The sequence below is a fragment of the Varroa jacobsoni genome, unplaced genomic scaffold (genome assembly GCF_002532875.2).
Source record: "Varroa jacobsoni isolate VJ856 unplaced genomic scaffold, vjacob_1.0 scaffold_1393, whole genome shotgun sequence".
Lineage (NCBI taxonomy): Eukaryota > Metazoa > Arthropoda > Arachnida > Mesostigmata > Varroidae > Varroa > Varroa jacobsoni.
In genome coordinates this window covers 278,183-297,485 of record NW_019214295.1, presented here as the reverse complement: position 1 = coordinate 297,485, position 19,303 = coordinate 278,183, and the positions used below count along the sequence as shown (strand labels likewise).

General features: G+C 41.1%; 1 protein-coding gene and 1 long non-coding RNA gene across 4 annotated transcripts in view; one reads left to right on the top strand and one right to left on the bottom strand.

Annotated features, from left to right (window-relative positions):
* Positions 1 to 19,303, top strand: part of LOC111269535 (uncharacterized) — a 48,632-nt gene that overhangs the window by 422 nt on the left and 28,907 nt on the right. For all 3 annotated transcript variants that reach the window (XR_015314629.1, XR_015314628.1, XR_015314627.1), the window contains exon 2: positions 8,328 to 8,458. This is a non-coding gene — a long non-coding RNA (uncharacterized LOC111269535). The remainder of the gene's footprint in view (positions 1 to 8,327; positions 8,459 to 19,303) is intronic.
* On the bottom strand, positions 16,606 to 17,749 carry LOC111269533 (uncharacterized). The gene is made up of 2 exons (XM_022849203.2): positions 17,620 to 17,749; positions 16,606 to 17,313 (listed from the first exon to the last, which is right to left on the bottom strand). Exon 2 carries the CDS (start codon positions 17,294 to 17,296, stop codon positions 16,889 to 16,891), a length of 408 nt encoding a protein of 135 aa, XP_022704938.1. The 5' UTR covers positions 17,297 to 17,313; positions 17,620 to 17,749; the 3' UTR covers positions 16,606 to 16,888.

Sequence of the window (19,303 nt, the reverse complement as noted above, 5' to 3'; positions counted from 1 at the left end):
GATGACAATGCTAAGCATGATAATAAGTATAAAAACATCTCTATTTATACAGACAGGTATTTGGTAACATATATTAGTTAAGGAGCAATGAAAGCAATCAAACCACTTTCATAGCCACCACTTACTAGTACCTAAAAGTGTTCATGTCGCCCTTGCGAGCTATGTAAGCGTGGCGTTATGTGATTTTAAATCCGCAATAACACCAAATGATAGACATTAATAAGTGAAATTGGCATGGCAGTAATGCCCGTTCAAGCCAATTTACCAATTAGGACACCATCCGTTATCCACATACGTCGTACCTCACTGCGATCTTCCGTTCGGTTCTGTATATGGAATAGCTCCGATCTATATTACACGAGCAGCTGGTCATTCCACAACTCATGTCGTACGCGTTAAATCCCATCAAGATACTCGTTTTACAAGTACCGAAGCCTGCGACGTTAATTCGGGAACTGCTTTACCCGATGCGACTAACAGGTCTGTGTCCAGCCGGGCAGAGGAAAATGAACATAATGGATTTTTAATTTCATCTAAAGGTGGCCACAATATTAAGATGCCTACTACTGCACCCAAGATGTTACCAAATACGGAAGATTGTGCATAGAGTAGGAGCTATTTTACATAGCGATCAAAGCCATACATTTATAGATGTATATATATACATACCCTAAAAAGTACTATCAAGAGGGCGCCTACAGTTACGAAGGAAGCCGCATACCGTGTTAATGGCGATCAGCCGAAGTAAATTGCTTAATAACATGCAAAGACATGTTGCGTTTACATAGTTGCCCGGAGCAAAATCAATTCAGTGTCAACCTGTCAATGCAATTCATTATTAACTATATATTCTCGATCTTTTACACATTACCTTAAACGGGTCTTGCTGAACTACTCTGGGATTTTTCCGGCAGACGTATGAAGCGGCATGGTGAAAATATGCCATAAATACGATTTGCCAACGCTGAACTTCAACCCCACATGTTCCACATTAACTTCCTAGAGAAAACTGTCCCAAGACAACAAGTTGAGCGCTTCGATCGAATTGGACAATTAAATACAGCAAAAAATATACTCTGCTGGACCTTTTCGTTCCGTAGGTAGAGATATGGGCGATGTTTCAACAAGTCTATATCTACCGGTATAGCTTGACGCGCGTATACTATTGGGCTGATGATGAAGTAGCTTTTGCACTAGTTAGGCGGTAATGTTGATTTTTGCGTGTGCGTCAAGGAAGGCACTCTCCCTCATTCTTTACGGTCTCACCCTTCACAGGGCATAGAAGCCCACAATTACACGGATCTAAATCCGGCAAATTAATCTGTTGAAGCCGATATTGAATGTTCTTTCGCCATTTTAGGAAATAATTGTGATATGGCAATGAACACTGGCATTATCGTCAATAAGGCAGACTGTGTGTTTTCCATTGCCGTGCTAAGGGTCCATAAATCTTTTGAGGAATTCGATATGGCGGGCTGTAGTCATCATCACCGGTATACATTATTAGTGGGTGTCAATTGCAAGTACTCTGGGTACTACTAGGTACGAACCTACACGATCGAGGTTTCCGCCTTGAAACGGCATTTTTACCAACAGGAGAAACCGTGCCACTGCAATGACTTTCCGAATACGTTTTATAGGTAGCAAAATAACGCTCCGCGTAAATCTATAGCCCATTCTTAGAGGACTAAAAATTCAGCGAAGGTTTTACGCTTGATGCTCACGCTATGTTGATAAAAACAATGAGGAGCTATGCTTTAGCAATATCATGAAGCCCATCGGTGCAGGCAAAAAAATGGGGCATTGAACACGACATATGCCCGACATCCTTGAACATTGTTTGTTTGCTTGCTTGCTTGTAAAAACAGCTGTCCTTTTCTTTATTTCAAAAACATCTGTTTGATGGCGTTGTCGATAAAATTGGTTCCCAGAGAATTTCTGAAGCTTGCGATATCCATGAATGGCCTACACTTTGGAAATCAGTGTATTTCGACCGCGATACAACGGAATGTGGAACGAAATACTGTACACAACCGTTCGTTGTTTTTATTAGCAATGAAGTATTAAAAAAATTACTATTAAACGAATGGTTATTGATGTTCGACCTACCTAATAAAATAAGCGTAGAATCTAGTGGTTCCCGCATATGCTGAGCATTCGAGTGGGTTCGATTCCTTATTGCTAAGTATTTCTGCATATATTTAATTGTCGTTTGAGATTTTGTCTGGGCTTAGGGTGTTTCGTTTTAAAAGTATATCACATCCTGCCGACTATAGGAGATTGAAACGAAAAAATTGAGAACAGTGATTGCTTGAAGGGTCTGTCAAATTCACAGCCCTCATAATGGAATCATCATAATAAAAAATCCCCTTTTTGTCCTATGAAGTAGACAATCAGACGCGATGGTACCGTGACCTTCTATGGTGTAAGTGAACATCGTGGGACGTTTGAAAGGTCTTTCATGGAGGTAGTTACTTTGTGAAGTTGACTACCCTAATGGCGTTCTTTGGGTTATTTGTCTCGAAAGCCTGAACTGTGTCGGTCTAAAAGTCATTATCATCCTTGGACTATGCACAACTCGATCAATGGCATTTTCCAGAGCGTGAATCCTTTCCAGGCAGTTCTAGGCTTAGTGCTTACAGCATTTAATACTGATTCCATACCGGAATATAGCGGAGTATCAAGGTAGCTATGTACCTAACTGATAGCTAACGAATACCAAATATTGCCTCGACAGCACGAGTTTGTAAAATCTTGTAAATGACAGATTTAAGAAGGCCTTATGTGTCTCAAAAGAACGAAGGACGCATGTCGTTCAAAACGGGTCTTAGTCATTGTAGTGAACCAGTGCAATTCTTGAGTTGTGTATACAAATTTTGATATATGCTTTCTGCTGAAAACGTTTCCTCATGGATAGTGTATACCATCAGTCGCTTCACACCATATGGTAATATTAAATATCTTCGAAACAATGCTTAACGGCATTGCCGAACGTCAAACTGTTTTAAATTAAAATGGCGTAGATTTCAGCCTTTTTGCAAACTCCAGGATGTTCTTGAAAGCAGTACGTATCCAGGTGACCCGCATTGAGTCCATGTCGGTCGACTAAAAGGTTAGTCTTCTTCTGCAGGTCCTTTACTATACGTGGTTAGTTATGCGTTTTACGGCCTTTAACAACAGTGGCAGCTTACTGTCCTGTGAGCGAACAGATTCACGGTATTTTTTCCGGCCATAGAATAACCGCGAGACGTGCAACCTTTTAGACTGCCGGGAATTCGCCTGTCCAAAGCATTTTGGCTACTCCACGCTGGAAGATATATGGGTGTGCATTTGTATCAGCTACGTGGTACTACGCTAGAGCCCAATGCTTTCAATGGGTTCATTTGCGCAGCGACACTTCCCACTTCATCGACAGTAATCGAGGAAAAGTAAAAGCTCATGTAAGCAAGTAACAACTGAACGGGGGCAAGTTTGTTAGGAAATAGCGCGGTTATGGCTTTCTGCGCTGCTTCTTCTACTTCCATGTCCAAATGGAAAGGCTGCTGCAGCTTATTCCGGACGATTATATACTTTTCTCCACGGGTTTGTTTCCACTTGTTCACAGAACAGTCCCTAAGGATCATCCTTGATCTTCTAGATCGCTGTTCGAAGTTTCCGGCGTGTTTCTTTATATTCTTTTACTGCAAGCGACAAGCCGTGTGCAACTCCTTCGCCGAGAATTGCACTCATCCAGGCCTCGCTTAACACTCTCATACCATCAGTACCGTCAATATCAACAAGTTTAATGCAGTTGAGTTGTTTCGCTGACATGTAACATGCCTTCTTTAGCATTCTCAAAACTGTTAGCGGGTCTACATCCAGGAGCTTCAAAACCGGCGGTAGGTCCACGTCTTAACTTATCGTACTCGAAACATCTGGCTGATCTGGCCTCGGTTTCGGCGATCGCAGATAGGGTTGGTGTGTCATTTATTTATTATCTTTCAGTGCACGATTCTTGGGAACGAGAATCTGTACAAAAGATTGCTTTCAACGTGGATTTTTTTGAGTTTTAACGGAACGTTGGGTCGAGGTTGTGGACAAGGTGCAAGTCGAATTGTGCTGATATCTTTAAAGGAACAAGTTAACCGTACTCATGCGAGATTTGACAATTGTTTGCTAAATATGTTCGATACTGCTGCACGTTCGTATTCTCTATGTATGTTTTGCAAGTGTAATGGATTGCAGACCGAACGCTATTCTTCTAGCTGGTTGAACTGTCCAAAGTTCGACTAAACTTCTTAAGGCTATCATAACTGGAACATTTTTCCAAAAATGACGTACGCTACATACAGATAATCCTGTAGAGTACTACCTATAAAAAAGCGTTGGACCATAGAAAAATCAAAGGTGGTAGAGTAATATAAAACTAGCCGGGAAAGCAAAAGCGTTTGTTAAACTTAGTCTAGCAACAATTTAATGATGGGTCACAAAGTCACGAATGTCGTTGGTGTTTTTGCTACGGATTGTGAACGAAAAATGACTTTCCGCTTCACATAGACACCTTGCTAAAATGGCAGACATTAACCCCTATGTGATCCGACCTGTTCAGGCTGTATTATTTACCTTCGTATGGTAATAATGTTGCAGAACTTTTCGGCTTCGATTGTTAATACTGTATTTATGTTGTCCCATACATCGAATGTTATCCATACAAGTAGGGGGTGTGACCCAAGAAGATAATTCAATAATAATTATTATAGTTTTATTCATGTACACAGGTTACGTAGTTGTGGGGTATGACAGGATGACTCTTGGTCTTCTTCAACCGGGGACTAGTATTATTCTTATCGTTAAAGATTGCTTGAATATATCTAAAAGCAGTTTCAGTAACTATTGAAATATATATATATATACTCAACCAGACTAATTTCATACCATCCTGCTGCATTTTTCACCGGTCTAGTCATTTAATATGAAAGACTATCTTTTTGAGGTCTATAATCTTAATCTGTGTAGCAGAGCGCTCGCAAATTGGGTTACGGTAGTCATGGTTCATGGTGTTAGACCGAAAAAAGATTCCCGCCATATTTAGCCGTTTTAATTTATTGTAACGTATCTTAGTCAAAGCAGTGTCCGACTTTCGCCCATCTTTCCGATAGCTCATCTATTTCACAAGATGAAAAAACGTCGTCCTTGAAAGCCATCCATTTACAATCTTCGGCCAGATGGAACGATGGCCAAGGGAGGAGAGTTTGTCATTGGAGATCTGTTAGCATTCGCAGGGTCACCAAAGCTGTATACGGCGTACCATCATATAGCAATATCAGTTTGGGTCGCCCTTTGCCAATTAACGCCTTGTTTGCCAATTTGGTGGCTCAGACGTATGAGTTTATTTGCGTAGCGGTCACTTGTAGTTTTTTCCAGGTATTAAAATAACCCACAATAGAGCACTCCTTTCTCAAATGACCATATATACGAGTGCAGTGTTCGACCATGAATATCTCGTGGCGTAAAACTAACTAGGTAAGGGGTCTAACCGTTCGAATGTTATGTCTATAAGAATAAGAAGATCAGTCTATCATTGCCGGTAACGATATTGTACAAAAATAACTTTCGTTTGTATCATGCAGATAACGGAAAACGTATTTTGGCATGGTTTTCTGTTTCTTTTTTACTGGGTTCATAGGGGTCTACTTTGCTTCTTTTTTGATGTTTTCTAGTGCGTGCAAACGATTGACAGCAGTCATCTGAGCCACTCGTAGCGGTGTAAAAAATGATTACGTCATAGCTTGCCGAAGAAGAATCTACCGGTCTTTTCGTGGCTGTCAGGAGCATGGTTTATCAGTGAAGTTGAAGTCTCTGGTTCTGCAGCGAGTCATCTAACATTGACCCGCTATAACGCTTAGTGCACGTAATTCGTCGTCGACTTTTTTCCAGCACAAAAATAGCGAGCTAGACATTGTCGGTTTTGTATCTCTTCGAGTACCATCACTGCACGCACCGAATTATAACTTCGAGCTTAATGAAAAGAATAAAGCCCACGCTTAACTATGCCTATTTTCAATAAAGTTTCAGCTAGGTAGGATCAGTCGATCCGCCGCCTATTGGCTCCAGCAAGAACTACTTCACCTACTTACCTAATTTGCCTCGCAGAGTATGGTCTCTGCTAGATCGATCAGCTGCGCGTAGAAACTATGCCCAAGTAATAAATACAGAGATATACATTCGAAGCATCCTATCACCCTATATGCGTTGCATAAAAAGCCACAAAGTAGTCCGCTCAGACTTGTTTCGAATAATCGTGCGCAATATCTTTGTGTCGCAGGGTTGTTATATATTAGTTTTTTTTACGTTTGACGTAGTAATTTTTCGTTGATCTCGGTTCCTTCAAACTGACGCAATTCAATTAAATTGAATATTTATGACAATAAATTCAAACGCAAAATTTCCAAACTCAAAAATGAAGAGCGCTGGAAGAAGCAATCATTACGACGAGTAAAACATATGCGATAGTGATGAAATATGGGCCAGAATTAACCCTATGATGCGCATAGGTTGGAAAGTTGGTGCAATTGGCGTTACTACCTGAGCGCGTTTAAAAAAATGGGTTTGTTTAGGATACCTAGGTACCTTGTTTAGCAATTAATCGCATACAAAATAACCGGTTAATAGTTTCGCCTATTTCAGAGTTATGTTTTTCAAAAAAATACCTAAAGTAAATATTATTGAAGTCAGTGGGCTGCGTTATACTATATAAATGTGCTGAGGGGTTGCATGAGCTACCGGATTTCATGCGTATGTCAAATAGAGTGTCGCCAGCCGCTAATCTGACAACGAAGTTCAGCCTTATAAGTGTGTACGTTTACTTCAAACTAGGCCACAAATTTTAGTGGCCTTATTAGCATACAACACGGTTCAGACTAACTAATATTGAACACAGATACTGTATAGAATGCTTTAGTTGGGCAAACTCTGCCATGCGTACGCTATTTTTAGAGAGCGTCCACATATTGGATCCTCTTCATTCGCCCATCCATTAACCTGCGCAAATCGAACGCTTTCAGCTCTCTTCAACAATTAAAGAGCCTCTAGTAAAATAATTTTAAAATAAAGATCGATAGAGAAAGCCTACAAGTAACATATATGTCTAATACTGTTGCATTAAAGCCGGGCGTCCTCGGATTCGACAATTTCTAAAGCTCCAAGACCAAATCCGCAATCTGCCGCTAGGGTGATCCCGAAAATCAGTCTTCGGCTAATTTAACTGTTTCGCTTATTTCGCCAGCAGCTGCCTTTTCGTATACTTGTATAATTGGGACCTTAAATCTTAAAGACGCTGCAGAGGCCATAGGCAATTTGTCTGTTTGTTCCTAAGACCCATCTTCCGAATCCGTCTTTCGTTTACCAACGTTCTCCGGCTTCGCCTCATCATGCGACGCGCCTTTTCACTAAAGGGTTGCGATCATCTTGTGCCAGTGTGTCTTGCCAACACAAGTTCTTTGTTATCATTATTGCCGAAATCAACTAAATTATTGTACTGTCAACGTACCTTGAGCCCCATAATCACGGCGAACGTGAACAGTCTGCTCTTGCATATGAGCGCAGACCGTGCACGAGGCCGGTTACCTCAAGCACATTCGAGAATGTATAAGGGAGGGAAAAGGCTGAGCTTATATACAGCCGACGAGGCCTGACCCAGGAAGCTCCCAGGGTTCTAGAATGGCATCGGCGGAGTGGGACATTCTGGAACAAATGGGTGAAGTTTGTAGCGAGATGTGCAGCTATCTGCAAGCTGTAAACTTTATCAATGGGAAATTGCGAGAAATTAGCAGGGCAAGAGGGACCAAGAAATAGTAAACGCGAATGCTCGAAAAAGAAAGAGCTTAATAATCCTTGAGGGCTGGAATTTGCAAGTCAAAATTGGGCGAGGAAAACCTATCTATTGCATTGGGCATGGCTAATCCGAACGTAAGCGATAGGTGGAAGCGTTGGCACTTCGTAAACTTCAATCGGCACAGGGTGTCTCTTGATTTCAACGTTGCAGATAGCGCAAGTCCAAGAGAGATGTGCAGGTGTGAATCTAGCAGGATTAAAAAGCCAAAGGGGGGGGGGGTACGGTGTGCGCGGCTTCATTAACGACAGAGAAAAAGGGTACTCGCCGGGCAATGTATAACCGATATTAATTGCCTGTTTATTAAAGGGACGAAGAGAACTTGACGATAAAGGCGTGGTTTTCTTAAGTTTTTCAGATTAGTGCATACGATAACGAAAAAAGTATGAATGCCGAACTTTCAGTAATGACTAGCGTTTTTATTAAATTGTCCGTATGTTTTTTTTTGTGACTTGAGTTGTGCGTGGGCGTCTTGAATTGATTTTCGGTGCATTCGTGGAGTTTTTGCCTTGTGGTGAGCTGCGCGCGGAGCTTCGCCGATTAATTCGCGTCCTGTGTTTTTTTCCATACAGCGTAATAACCATTCAGGTAAGTTGGCCCATTGTACACGATTTTTTTGCCAGCGGTCACTTATGTACATAGCCGGTAAATTTACCCCATCGACGGTAGCTTCTAATACCGATGAGAGATCTATATGCTAGTTGCTTTGTAGGATTACAGAAACGCATAATTGTACGTAAAGGAAATCGGGTAGTGCAGTTTAGGGGTAATGTAGGAATTTTCGCTGAAGGGGTTAACAGTTGTTGAAGTAATTGAAATCGAGATACGAGATGAGATAAGTGTAAAAGAATATCGATGTTACAAGAATGTCTCACCGAAAGGAGGAAAAAAATTGCAACAAAAAAAGAGCCCAAAGTCTCAATCTGTGTCGCGTGACGAGATTAATAGAACAGAGCAACTAATTGATAGTAATATTATGGAATAGGCGCACTGAAGCAATAAGTAAGTCGACTCGACCAAAGATGGTTTCGCCTTATAGATGCTCTTAGGATACCTGCAAAGCGATATCTATAAGGGTGTCGGCCTGCCATTGAGCAGTGGTTTCTAAAGAAGATGCTACATATCACGAATCGATTCTGTTAATAGTAAACTAGCACAAGGCCGAAAACCAGTGCGCCTCATCTATGCTTATTAATAGTGCAACCACACCGCTGTTCGAGAGGCCTTAGTCCATTGGAATATGAGTCGTACGTAATCTCTCTTTACCGTGGATCTTCCCAGCGAACGGCTGAGTCGCTATATCGCAAATCCTATGGATAAATATGGGTCAACCCACTCGAGTAGAAAATATGTTTATTATAGTGAGGATGTATCGGTGCGAACCGGATTTATTCTCTCGATATCTCGCCCTTGCAGGCTAACAACGACGAAAATCTCTGGCATTAACTAGATTATATTATTCATGGTATGCGCCGATACAACCTGTATATGATAGGCACCATAGGTAGTTTCACTGATTCTTCAAAAGCTTCTTTGCCGCTGAGTTTGACGTGATAGAATTTGTAAAGTTTCTTATATGGTAGCAATGGTTGACAGCGCTTTCCTGTCCCGTCATTACTCAGGTCCATTTGATGACATGGTTCTAGCATTTTCTGCTACCGGATTTGACCAACGCTAATAAGACTACGCTCTCTATCCGGTTATTGTATGACAACCCACCTGCCAAAACAGCTAGCCCCAAAAATTGATGGTACTATAGCATTATACTAAATCTCTGATGTGTACAGTCAGCGAGTAGGAAGCTAATGTGATAACATCGAAGGATATTGCGGTGAAGCAATCTGGAGTTATCACAGGTGCACATCTTGTTACTAATAACAAGTGCTCAATCGAAAACCTTGAACGCTGAAGTTGAGAATGAATTCCAGGTAGCAGTAATGGATTATGGATGAAATATGTGTTGAATGTGTATAATAATGTGTTATCACTACAAGTGAAAGGGAATCAGGCTAATATTTCTGAATTTGCATGCTGCAAACGTGGCAACATGATTAGGCTCAAAAACAGCAAGGGAAAGGCTAGGAAGAGCTGTCTTTTCCTCTTAGCTCACTGATATCTAATGAATAAAGTCAATTTGCTGTCAATCTAGCTTAGTTTATTTCCTTGGTTTTTGAAAATTTGATGGCAGTCCGAACTAATATCCGCAACGGGTCTCCAAGGTGCGAAGTCCTTAGTATCTAGATTCATGTAGGTAAAGGAAGTAGCAAAATAGTACTGTGACTTTGGGAGAAGGTATGGCTCCGAAGGTTGAACGTAGAAGTGTTTCTGCCATTCTGTTATCGCCGAATAGACTTCGTGTTTATCTGGATGATGGTCGAAGTTGCATTTATGGACAATATTAGTTGTTTCGGTTTATACTGATGTAAGTAGAAATTATAGACTGCTTCAGGGCTGGCACGAACTGAGAGCATTGTGAAGTCCAGTAATTGGTTATGACACAACGTGATTTCTGCCCAGTGCTCTGAATGCTGGAGTGAAGGAACTTTTTGAAATACAGGTAAACGGCGGTAGCAACCATGGCAGCCAAATGTCTTGTCATCTATGCACTAAGACTTCAATAAGCGGATGATGCCAAGGTCATAAATTATACAGTTATCGGAGCATGTCTTTCATATATTTGTACACCGTAAAAATGAACTCTTTTTATAGCCTCTTAGCCTTCTGGCGCAAGCCTGAGGGTAAATTAAATTTATATGCCTATACACGCAAAGCGGCAGCGTATAATTCGAAGCATTTTATGCAGTGCATAGGGCAAGTCAGAGAAAAAGTCAACTGAAACATATCGGAGGTTCATCAAACTCGCGTATCAAATATTTGAAGGTTGGCAAAGATTCGAATACAAACAACAGTAGCCAACTCCTCAAACCGTTCGTGAAGGATGGCGGCGTGTTATCATCTGTAATGGCAAAGAAAAACATTTTACCGACGGAGGTGTCGTCAACTCAGTGGGCCGCGGCGCCACCCCTTATATTTGGTTAGGTTTATGGGCATCGTAAAGATAATAGGATACATAGAGGCTGCCAGTAGGAAGATCAGTTTGTTATTAAAGTGAGGATTATGTAAAGCTTATAAAGTTTTTCGCGTCTCGCTCCGTCAGGGGGTTAGCGTAAGCATTCCTTTATTTTCCATAGTAAAAGGAACGATGGAATGGACAAATAATACATTTAAAACTACATAAACAACAAGAAAATTTTGTTTTTTTATTGTTTGTTAATTTGGACACAATATGCAGCTGTGTATTCGTGAGACGAATTAACATAGGATTCACTCGATGACTGGCACCAGAATCTGTCTTCTGTATAGAACGTCAAAAAACATCAATTCTTACGTATTGCGGAAACGCTAGAATGTTATAATAAAATTAAATTAGTAACCTCTCACGCCCGATACCTCCGTTAGCTATGAAAAACCCCACATCGACGCCCCGGTTTCGAACCTAAACCCTCCTATGCATTCCTTGATTTAATCGACAAACACGTTACAATTGCACGATCAATGAGACTTTACTAAACGTGCTGTTATCTCGAAAGCTTTTTCATACTACACCGTTTTTAATCACCTAGACACTAAGCATAATAAAAACAATATGGCGGAGTATTTTTTTTGCGAAAAAATTTAGCAGGAGGTTATAAACCTTTTATATGTATAAAAAATTGTCACTTTTCTTTTGAAATGCTAATTTTCTTAAGATGCGCCAAGTTGTCCCACATCAAGAAGGATGGGAGTAGTTAGACACGTTATAAAGTACGAATTTCTTTTTGTATGATATCATGTGTGGCACGAAGAAGTACAGGTGATCGGTATAAGTCGGGTATTCGAGCGAAGTTCAGCGCGATCTAGTCTTGACGATTTTTTTCTTACTAAGGGCCCAGCCAGGTCGAAACGTGCTGTTCGGACCCGAAGTAAAGTTCCGTTTGATAAAAATCTATACTCATAATTCTAAACTTAGGAAATGCAATTGTACTGTAAGGAAATTACTTAATGAACTTTCTTAACTTAACCTAGCATTTTTATCTTAGCAAACTATCGCCATGGCAGTTAACGAAGTTTATCGTTTTTGAAGGGGTCAGTCAACAGTCTAGATGTAATTGGTTGAAGACCAATAAAGTTGGCACTTTTTTTCTGAATACGTGTTTTTTTTTTTAAACACACGAGGAAAAGGAAAGGAAATACAGCAAAAGTCAGCCCCGAAACACCTCGATTTTGTCAATTCTTATCTATTTAATAATCTTCTCGATACGAGTGGCTAGCAGACGATCTATATCATAAGCTCTTCTATAGTACTAAGCCAATACAAATTATCCATACACTATTAAGAACCTTTATTTAGACCACGCTCGATAGTATCACACAGCCTAAAAATACAATGACAAAAATAATTCTCTGCGCTTGTTTATACCTGCCGATTGTGCTAATTTCAATGGACCATTCATTTACAGTTGATAATAGCCGTGTTGTCACTGTGTACCGGTACCGCTACGTCACACTTGTTTTACTAAACCTGTTTATATTACCTATCGTATGTTTGGCACAAGGTCTAAATGTAACGGGGCGTGAACAATTATATCAAGATAAAAAAATAAGTGAGGGTCTACATCGAAAAACAGTCGTTATCGATAATAATAATATTATGCAGAAGTGACATTAGGCGATAATATTACCAGTCAAGCTATGAGGAGACCATTTTTAAGATTTTTTTATTGATAAGGTAGAGCAAAACGAATGCTTGAATACGGCGAAAGATGCGCAAAGCGGCATATTAATAAATATGGATTTTAAGGTTTCCGAAAATGAAGATTTCCCGATTCTCCACAAAAAACTCGAATTTCGAGTTTCTTCGTCTCGCATGGCTTTGAGTCAGCACTGCTTTCGACGGCTGGCCGCCCGTTCCAATACGAGACGAACCGCTATTACCGTTTCAGAATTCGTCACATTGCATAACTGCCGCCTTTTGCATCACGACGTCAACATCACAGCCGTACAATACTTTTTTGTGTTGTTCCTTTATATTTAGTTCTGCTGTCCTGTTTTACAACAACAAATCTTCAGAAATCCCGTTCAGAGCTTTTGGAAAGTTGAAATATCGACAAGGCCAGATACCGCCGGTCTTACGACCAGTGCCAAACGACGACGACGACTTTTTCGTTGAATTCCCCCTTCCGCCCCTTGGAATCATCGACAGATATTTTTATCCGGGGATCCTCGCGTTAAACTTCAGCGCCTCAGCTAGGCAGCACATCTCCGGTGTTCTGTCGCCACTGGTTCCAACTCAACTTGGCCATACTGCGATCCCACGCCACGAAAAGGAGCAGCTGTCTGCGGTCTGAGCGCCTGGGCAGCAACGACACTTCTTTCATAGACGTCGCAGCTTATTCTTGGAGGATCGAGAGTAGTGTTTACTCTGGCCGCCCGTTTCCCGCCGTCAGGTTTCTGGCGGATGCTATTGGTTCCTTGCTTTCCTTGGCCTCAACCGTGGCTCTCCTGCCCTTGCCTAGTGTTCCTTCAGCAAACTTCTTCGCCAGATATTCTGCACCATCCTAAGGCTAACCCGCCGTCCAGTCATTGGCTTGCAATACTCTGTTGCTAACTCCGGGAATCGTCGTGTTGCTCTTGGCCCTTCTTGGTTTAGATCGGTCAGGGGACGTCTCTGAAGCTAATTTCTAGAAAAACAGGAAATTGACGATGACGACGTAAAAGAGTCTATTTGCTTTAAATTTGCGCCCGGAAGCCACCGAAAAGCACGAGGAAACGTGTCAGCAAAATTCTGCCAAAGGAAATAAGTGTACAAGAGAACCCTTACCTTTATTTTCTTCCGTTAAAAATTTTTATCGCCTGCCACCGAATGAGGTTCCCGGACTGGGTATTTCCAACTGGGGCTCTCCGATTGCCAACAGAGCACGGGAGACAAAGATGAACTTTGCTTTATTTATGATACTTCGAGCAGTTGAGTTTCCCCACATTTTCCAGAAGGTCACTGACTGATCAAAAGATTGGATAGACTAATAATAATAGTTCCGTTGCACTAGTTGTGCAATCATTTAGATAATTTTTAATTGGTTAAATTAGAAATGTTACTCTAAGAAAACAGAGCAATATAAAAGTTAAACATTGAGTTTTATTCTGCAATTTTTATTAACCCTCGAATACCCTCGTCCGTCTAATTAAATTTTTGTTACTCAGTTGTACACTTATTTTAGTATTGCAGCAAATCGAAGTTAGATATAACTTCGATTTCTACTAGTACGTTCAATAAAATTTCCGAAGAACGACGAAATTGCCTATTCATTCGTATCTTCAGCTCTTGGCAATCGATAAGATCGACAGACAAAAGAAAGATCGTACTTTTCGCAAATACGAACCTAACTAAAGTGTCTGATTATCATTACTCAGAACTTCGTCTCCTAAAGGAAACTAACTTGAACCGTGCTAAACTTATATGAACACCTTCGGTTTGTTACTTTTTAGTAATTTTTCATAATTCAAGCTGATGATTACATATAGAACACATTTGAAAAATGTTTTTTTATTTGGTCAAATACTTTGTAGCTACGTGCTCGCAGAAGTGGCCTAATCAAGATATCATAAATTTAGCCAGTGTTCCTTAAATTGACATACTTAAAAAGCAATCTACATTTTACATGGTTTCTAAAACAGTATCGAGTTGTTTGTATTCTCTAGTTAAACAGGACAAAAAATAGTTGTTAAACTTCGTTTGAATAGTATCACTCGAGGAAAGAGCAACACTGTTCCGAAGCATAGAACTAGCAAGTATTTTTCTATTGCTAATTGCATAATTGGTCATTTTATCAAGTTCAATGTCGGCGCACAGGACCTGCTCAGCGAAGGATCAGACAGGCAGGAGCCAGCTTTTGGTCGCTACGAAATGTAAAATAATCTGGGAGTCATTGGCAGACGCCCTCTGTGTTTGCTGATAACTAAAATTAGATAAACATCTAAAGGCATTTTTATTGCATTTCCTCTATATAATTTTTTAAAAGTGTGATTATCTACAAATAACATCTATTCTAAACATAAAATGTGTTACTATCTTAAAAACTTTCAATGATTTTTTTTTTTAAATTCAACGAAGAATACTTAGTCGAGCAGGCATGCGATAAAAAAGAAAAGAACTAGATAAAAGGATGACTTGATAAAATAAAAGAGAGAAACTAATTATTAGTCTAGGCATTTAGATCGGTTCCCTATACATTTTCTGAACAATTGATTTGTTTGGCTCGAGAAAGGCGAAAATTACAACTACTATAAAGAGGCGTAGAAAAGTCAGCTGTATACTCTTGCACTACGAGACATAATAACGAGACCAACTAACTGTCCAGTTTAGATAAAAAGCACTAAATAGCCTATTTTTTCGTACGATACATTAACTGTTAAACAAACCCGCATAGCTATGAAAAAAACTGCCACAAAATTGTTTCTTATACATATATAACGGAAGTACAACCTTAATCTTAATTGACCACTAATAGCGATCGGCAAGACCTTTCCGAAAAAGGTATTTTTTTTTTTAACTCATATATAGTTAATGAACCCTTTCAGTTTTTTAAAGGCATAACTAGTCTGACCAAAGTTGATTCTGAATTTGTGAAGACGGCCACTGTTTAGCGCCTCTCGCGAACGGTAGCGGACATTGGCGTCAACTCCTAATGATACGGCGTTATACTATGCTGTGTTGTTAAGCTGTCGGTCAATGGCACCAATGCAATCGCACGCTGATAAGCAATACGTAAAGTTCGAAAGCTGCCAAAAACTAACGACCGTGGGACTCGGCTGAACTAGAACAGTGAAAACGTAGCAGTGGTTTCTGGCAACACAGACACGGACACCTACAACAGTAGCAACAACAAGGGTAACAATACCAATTGCAATAACAACAACGACAAACGATCCCATCGACGATGAATGCGCAGTCGGCAATATGGCGATTCTTTGCTTGTCTCTGGCTTCAAGATAATGTTCCTCATACTTGCATCAGTATTGGTTAGCTAGATGGTTCGAGAAGTTGCTACTATTCTAATCGTAAATCGAAACTGGCCGACGACCCAGAACTGGCCGACGACCCAGAAGTGAATCACCTACACGTCTTATTTGTATTACCCTCCGTGTCCCCATGACTAGCTTTCAACCTGGGCATCAGACTTGCTGGTAGCCAGCCGTGAAACACGAAATAGAGGGGATTATCTGTACCCGCTGCGCGTACGCGTAGTACTATTCAAAACCCAGAGAGAGATCTCGAGAGATTCCATTTGCGAAAGATCTTGAACCCGAGAGAGATTCTAGAGAGAGAGAGAGATTCTATTTTCAAAGAACTACGGATACTAATCACGCTCAAGAGAAACCGACAGAACGATTCTAGAGGGAGAGAGATTCTCTTTTCAAAGAACTACGGATACTAATCACGCTCAAGAGAACCCGACAGAACGTGCGCTGGTAACCCCGGAGAGATTCCATTAGCAGAGCAGACAGGTTCCATTTTCAAAGAACTGCGGATACTAACCGTGCTCAAGAGAAACCGACAGAACAAGCGCCTTTCAAAAGCTGGTAAAAGCTGGTGAACGACTGAGCAGCAATCTAAGAAACGCGATAGCCAACCGAAATAAACGCGATAGCTAGCCAACCGAAATAAACGCGATAGCCAACCGAAATAAAACACCCTATTATTTCCTCATTGCTTAGCTTACTTTATTAGATAGAAAAAATCAACAAAACTTATCGGCCGAATTCGTCTGCTACCACTATCACTTAACAGAGATCCACTCAGTTCTCAATTAGAGAGTCATATCTCGCCTCCCTCTCATCGTCGACGTCCAATGCGGTCTACGACGTCCAGTGCGAGATGTTCCACTGCGAGTTACCTTTGCAAGTTAGCTAGCTCTGCAAGTTAGCTAGCTCAATATACTCATCATCATCATAAGGTAATGTTTATGATGCTCGTCCGCTCTACTGCGACTGAATGGCTTGAACGATGCACTGCTTGATTTTCGGCAGAACTTCTTTCTGCTTCTCGTCGAAGCCGGAGTCCGCTCCGTGAACTTTTTCCTTCAGGCAGGCCCCGAACACTTCCTGGCGCTGTTTCACTTGATCCTTAGGAATAGAGGCGATAGTCTTCGAACACTCATCAAGGACCGGAGTCAGTTTCTCGACGTAAACGGCGATGCGTTCGGCTGGCGCATCGTTGGCTAGCGGAGCGATGCAAGCTTTCGATTTTTCGAGGCCAGCCCTGTAGTTCGCACGGCGATCGTCAGGAATATCGAGTTTTTCTAGGGCCTTGCTGAATCCTTCGATGATGGTTTGAACGTTGTCTGCGGCAACGCAGACTACCAGAAGCGCGAAAATGAAGCTGCGCATGTTAATTCTTGGTGTCGCTGAAAGACAAATATCAAGTGGTAGTGCGTTTACCTAAATTCAGAAATTTACCAAACTTCAACTAGATACCCAAAGCTACACCCGGTTCGATTAAAAAGATGTTCGACGTCTCAGAGTGAGCGTCAATTTAGCTTAATTCCTACTTTTTACCAGTTGTCAGATGATTGAGCTTAACGGAGTTGAGTGGCCAGAATACAACTCGCACGAACTCATAGCGAGCTGCCCCGTACCAAAAATGCCTATTGTAGATATTGCATAGGCGACTACGGAGACCTAATTCTTTAGGTTTAGTCGGTCGATCTTACCTTGGTTGTAGCTCTGAACAACGACTGATGCCTTTCGACGCAGCGCAGTTCGCTTTTATGCGCGAACAGATCACAGTCGAGACGCCGGTGGCTGCTCTCGCTATAGCGGAGAGAGGTTTTTTCTCGAGCGCTGAAAGATACGACGACACGTCAGCGGATTCGAACACTCGACATCACGGTTCGCGTTTCACCCTCTCCCGAAAATTATCCCTTAACTCCATTGGCAGCTGACGTAGCCAGCCTCGTCGAATGGGGCATCTTGAGCGGGAGTGTTCAAACAATGTTTTTCTATGGCAGCCCTTGTTAGAGCTCGTTTTCGTCAGCCTTTACGAATAGATGAAACAGTGATAGCATCCGATAGGAGCCGAAGAAAATAGCAGAAATTGAGGTAATTTGTTTACATCTACCGCTGCTAACTGCCGCAGTTTTAGGTGTGACGATGATATTTCTGATGGTGACTGGACGCGGGCTTGTTAAACGTTACTGTTTGTGCGTGCGTACATTTATGGGAGTCTGTACTTAGTACTCATTTGGAATCTCCGTTTCGAGACTTGTAAGACGCTTAAACTATTGGGAAATCGGAATAGCATCACTCCAATAGCAACAAAAGGCTGGGGGTGACTTATGACTACTGATGATATATGGCAACAAAAAAGTACGTACTTGGTTAAACACTTATCCGCTGTTGAGGTTTGCAGCAACGTCCAGATTCAACAAGCGTCAAGATTACACTAAACCGCGAGAAAAAAGGATGGTTGTGAGGAACTGTGTGTTGCTTAAGGCAAACGGACGATTTCAACTATCCATTCAGTCAAATTCACTGCGCTACGGAGCGTAGCGCTTTCGTAGCAGCGAATTTCTACCAGTCGTATTTTCCTTCTGAATTTTGCTAGAAGCAGATAAAGAAGGGCTAATTTCCTCTTATCTCTTGTTTTTATGTGTGAAAAGGTAGCACGACACTTAAAAACCTTCCGTTTTATCAATCTTATTTTAATTAGCTAATGAACGCTCGTTTTTCCCGGTACTTAGCACCGCGGATTAAGTGCGGTTGATTAACCTGTAGGACAGACGGCGACCTAAATATAATTATTTCCGTTAGGTTATTCTATCATCTAGGCGTTGCTAGCTTTTTCATTTGGCCCAGAGAAACTTTTATCTAGCATAAGTGTGTCTGTTTGTTTGGAGTACCTCGTTTGAAATAACCTGTAGTTAATTTTCATATGATTCGTTAATGGAATCCCTAAAGAAAAATCTGTAAGTCGTTCCTGTACCGGGGACTTATCTACCTGTCCATTATCCTGCCGCGGATTTTTACTGGGGGTCGAAACAACAGGCTCGATTTAGCAAATAGTCTTCGAGCGAAGTTGCCGCTCCATATCGGGAGGTTCGTGCTACACAATAGTTGTCATTAAATTAAGGTAAAGTAATGGAAACTTTAAGTAACGTACTATACCGCAAAGCGTTGGAATCAGAACGCTAGATAGTTAGCTCATGGCTGAGCACATGGGACTAGAACGATTGACGAGGCCGAAAACGTACACGAATATTATAAATAATTAGGTAGAAATGAAGATAATTCGTTTTGGTAGTACGGTGCAGTGTTTCTGGTCGTTGCGTGAATTTTCAAATAGTTACCATGAATTTGACCTGCTGCTTCAAAATAGAGCACAAGAAGACTATGCTA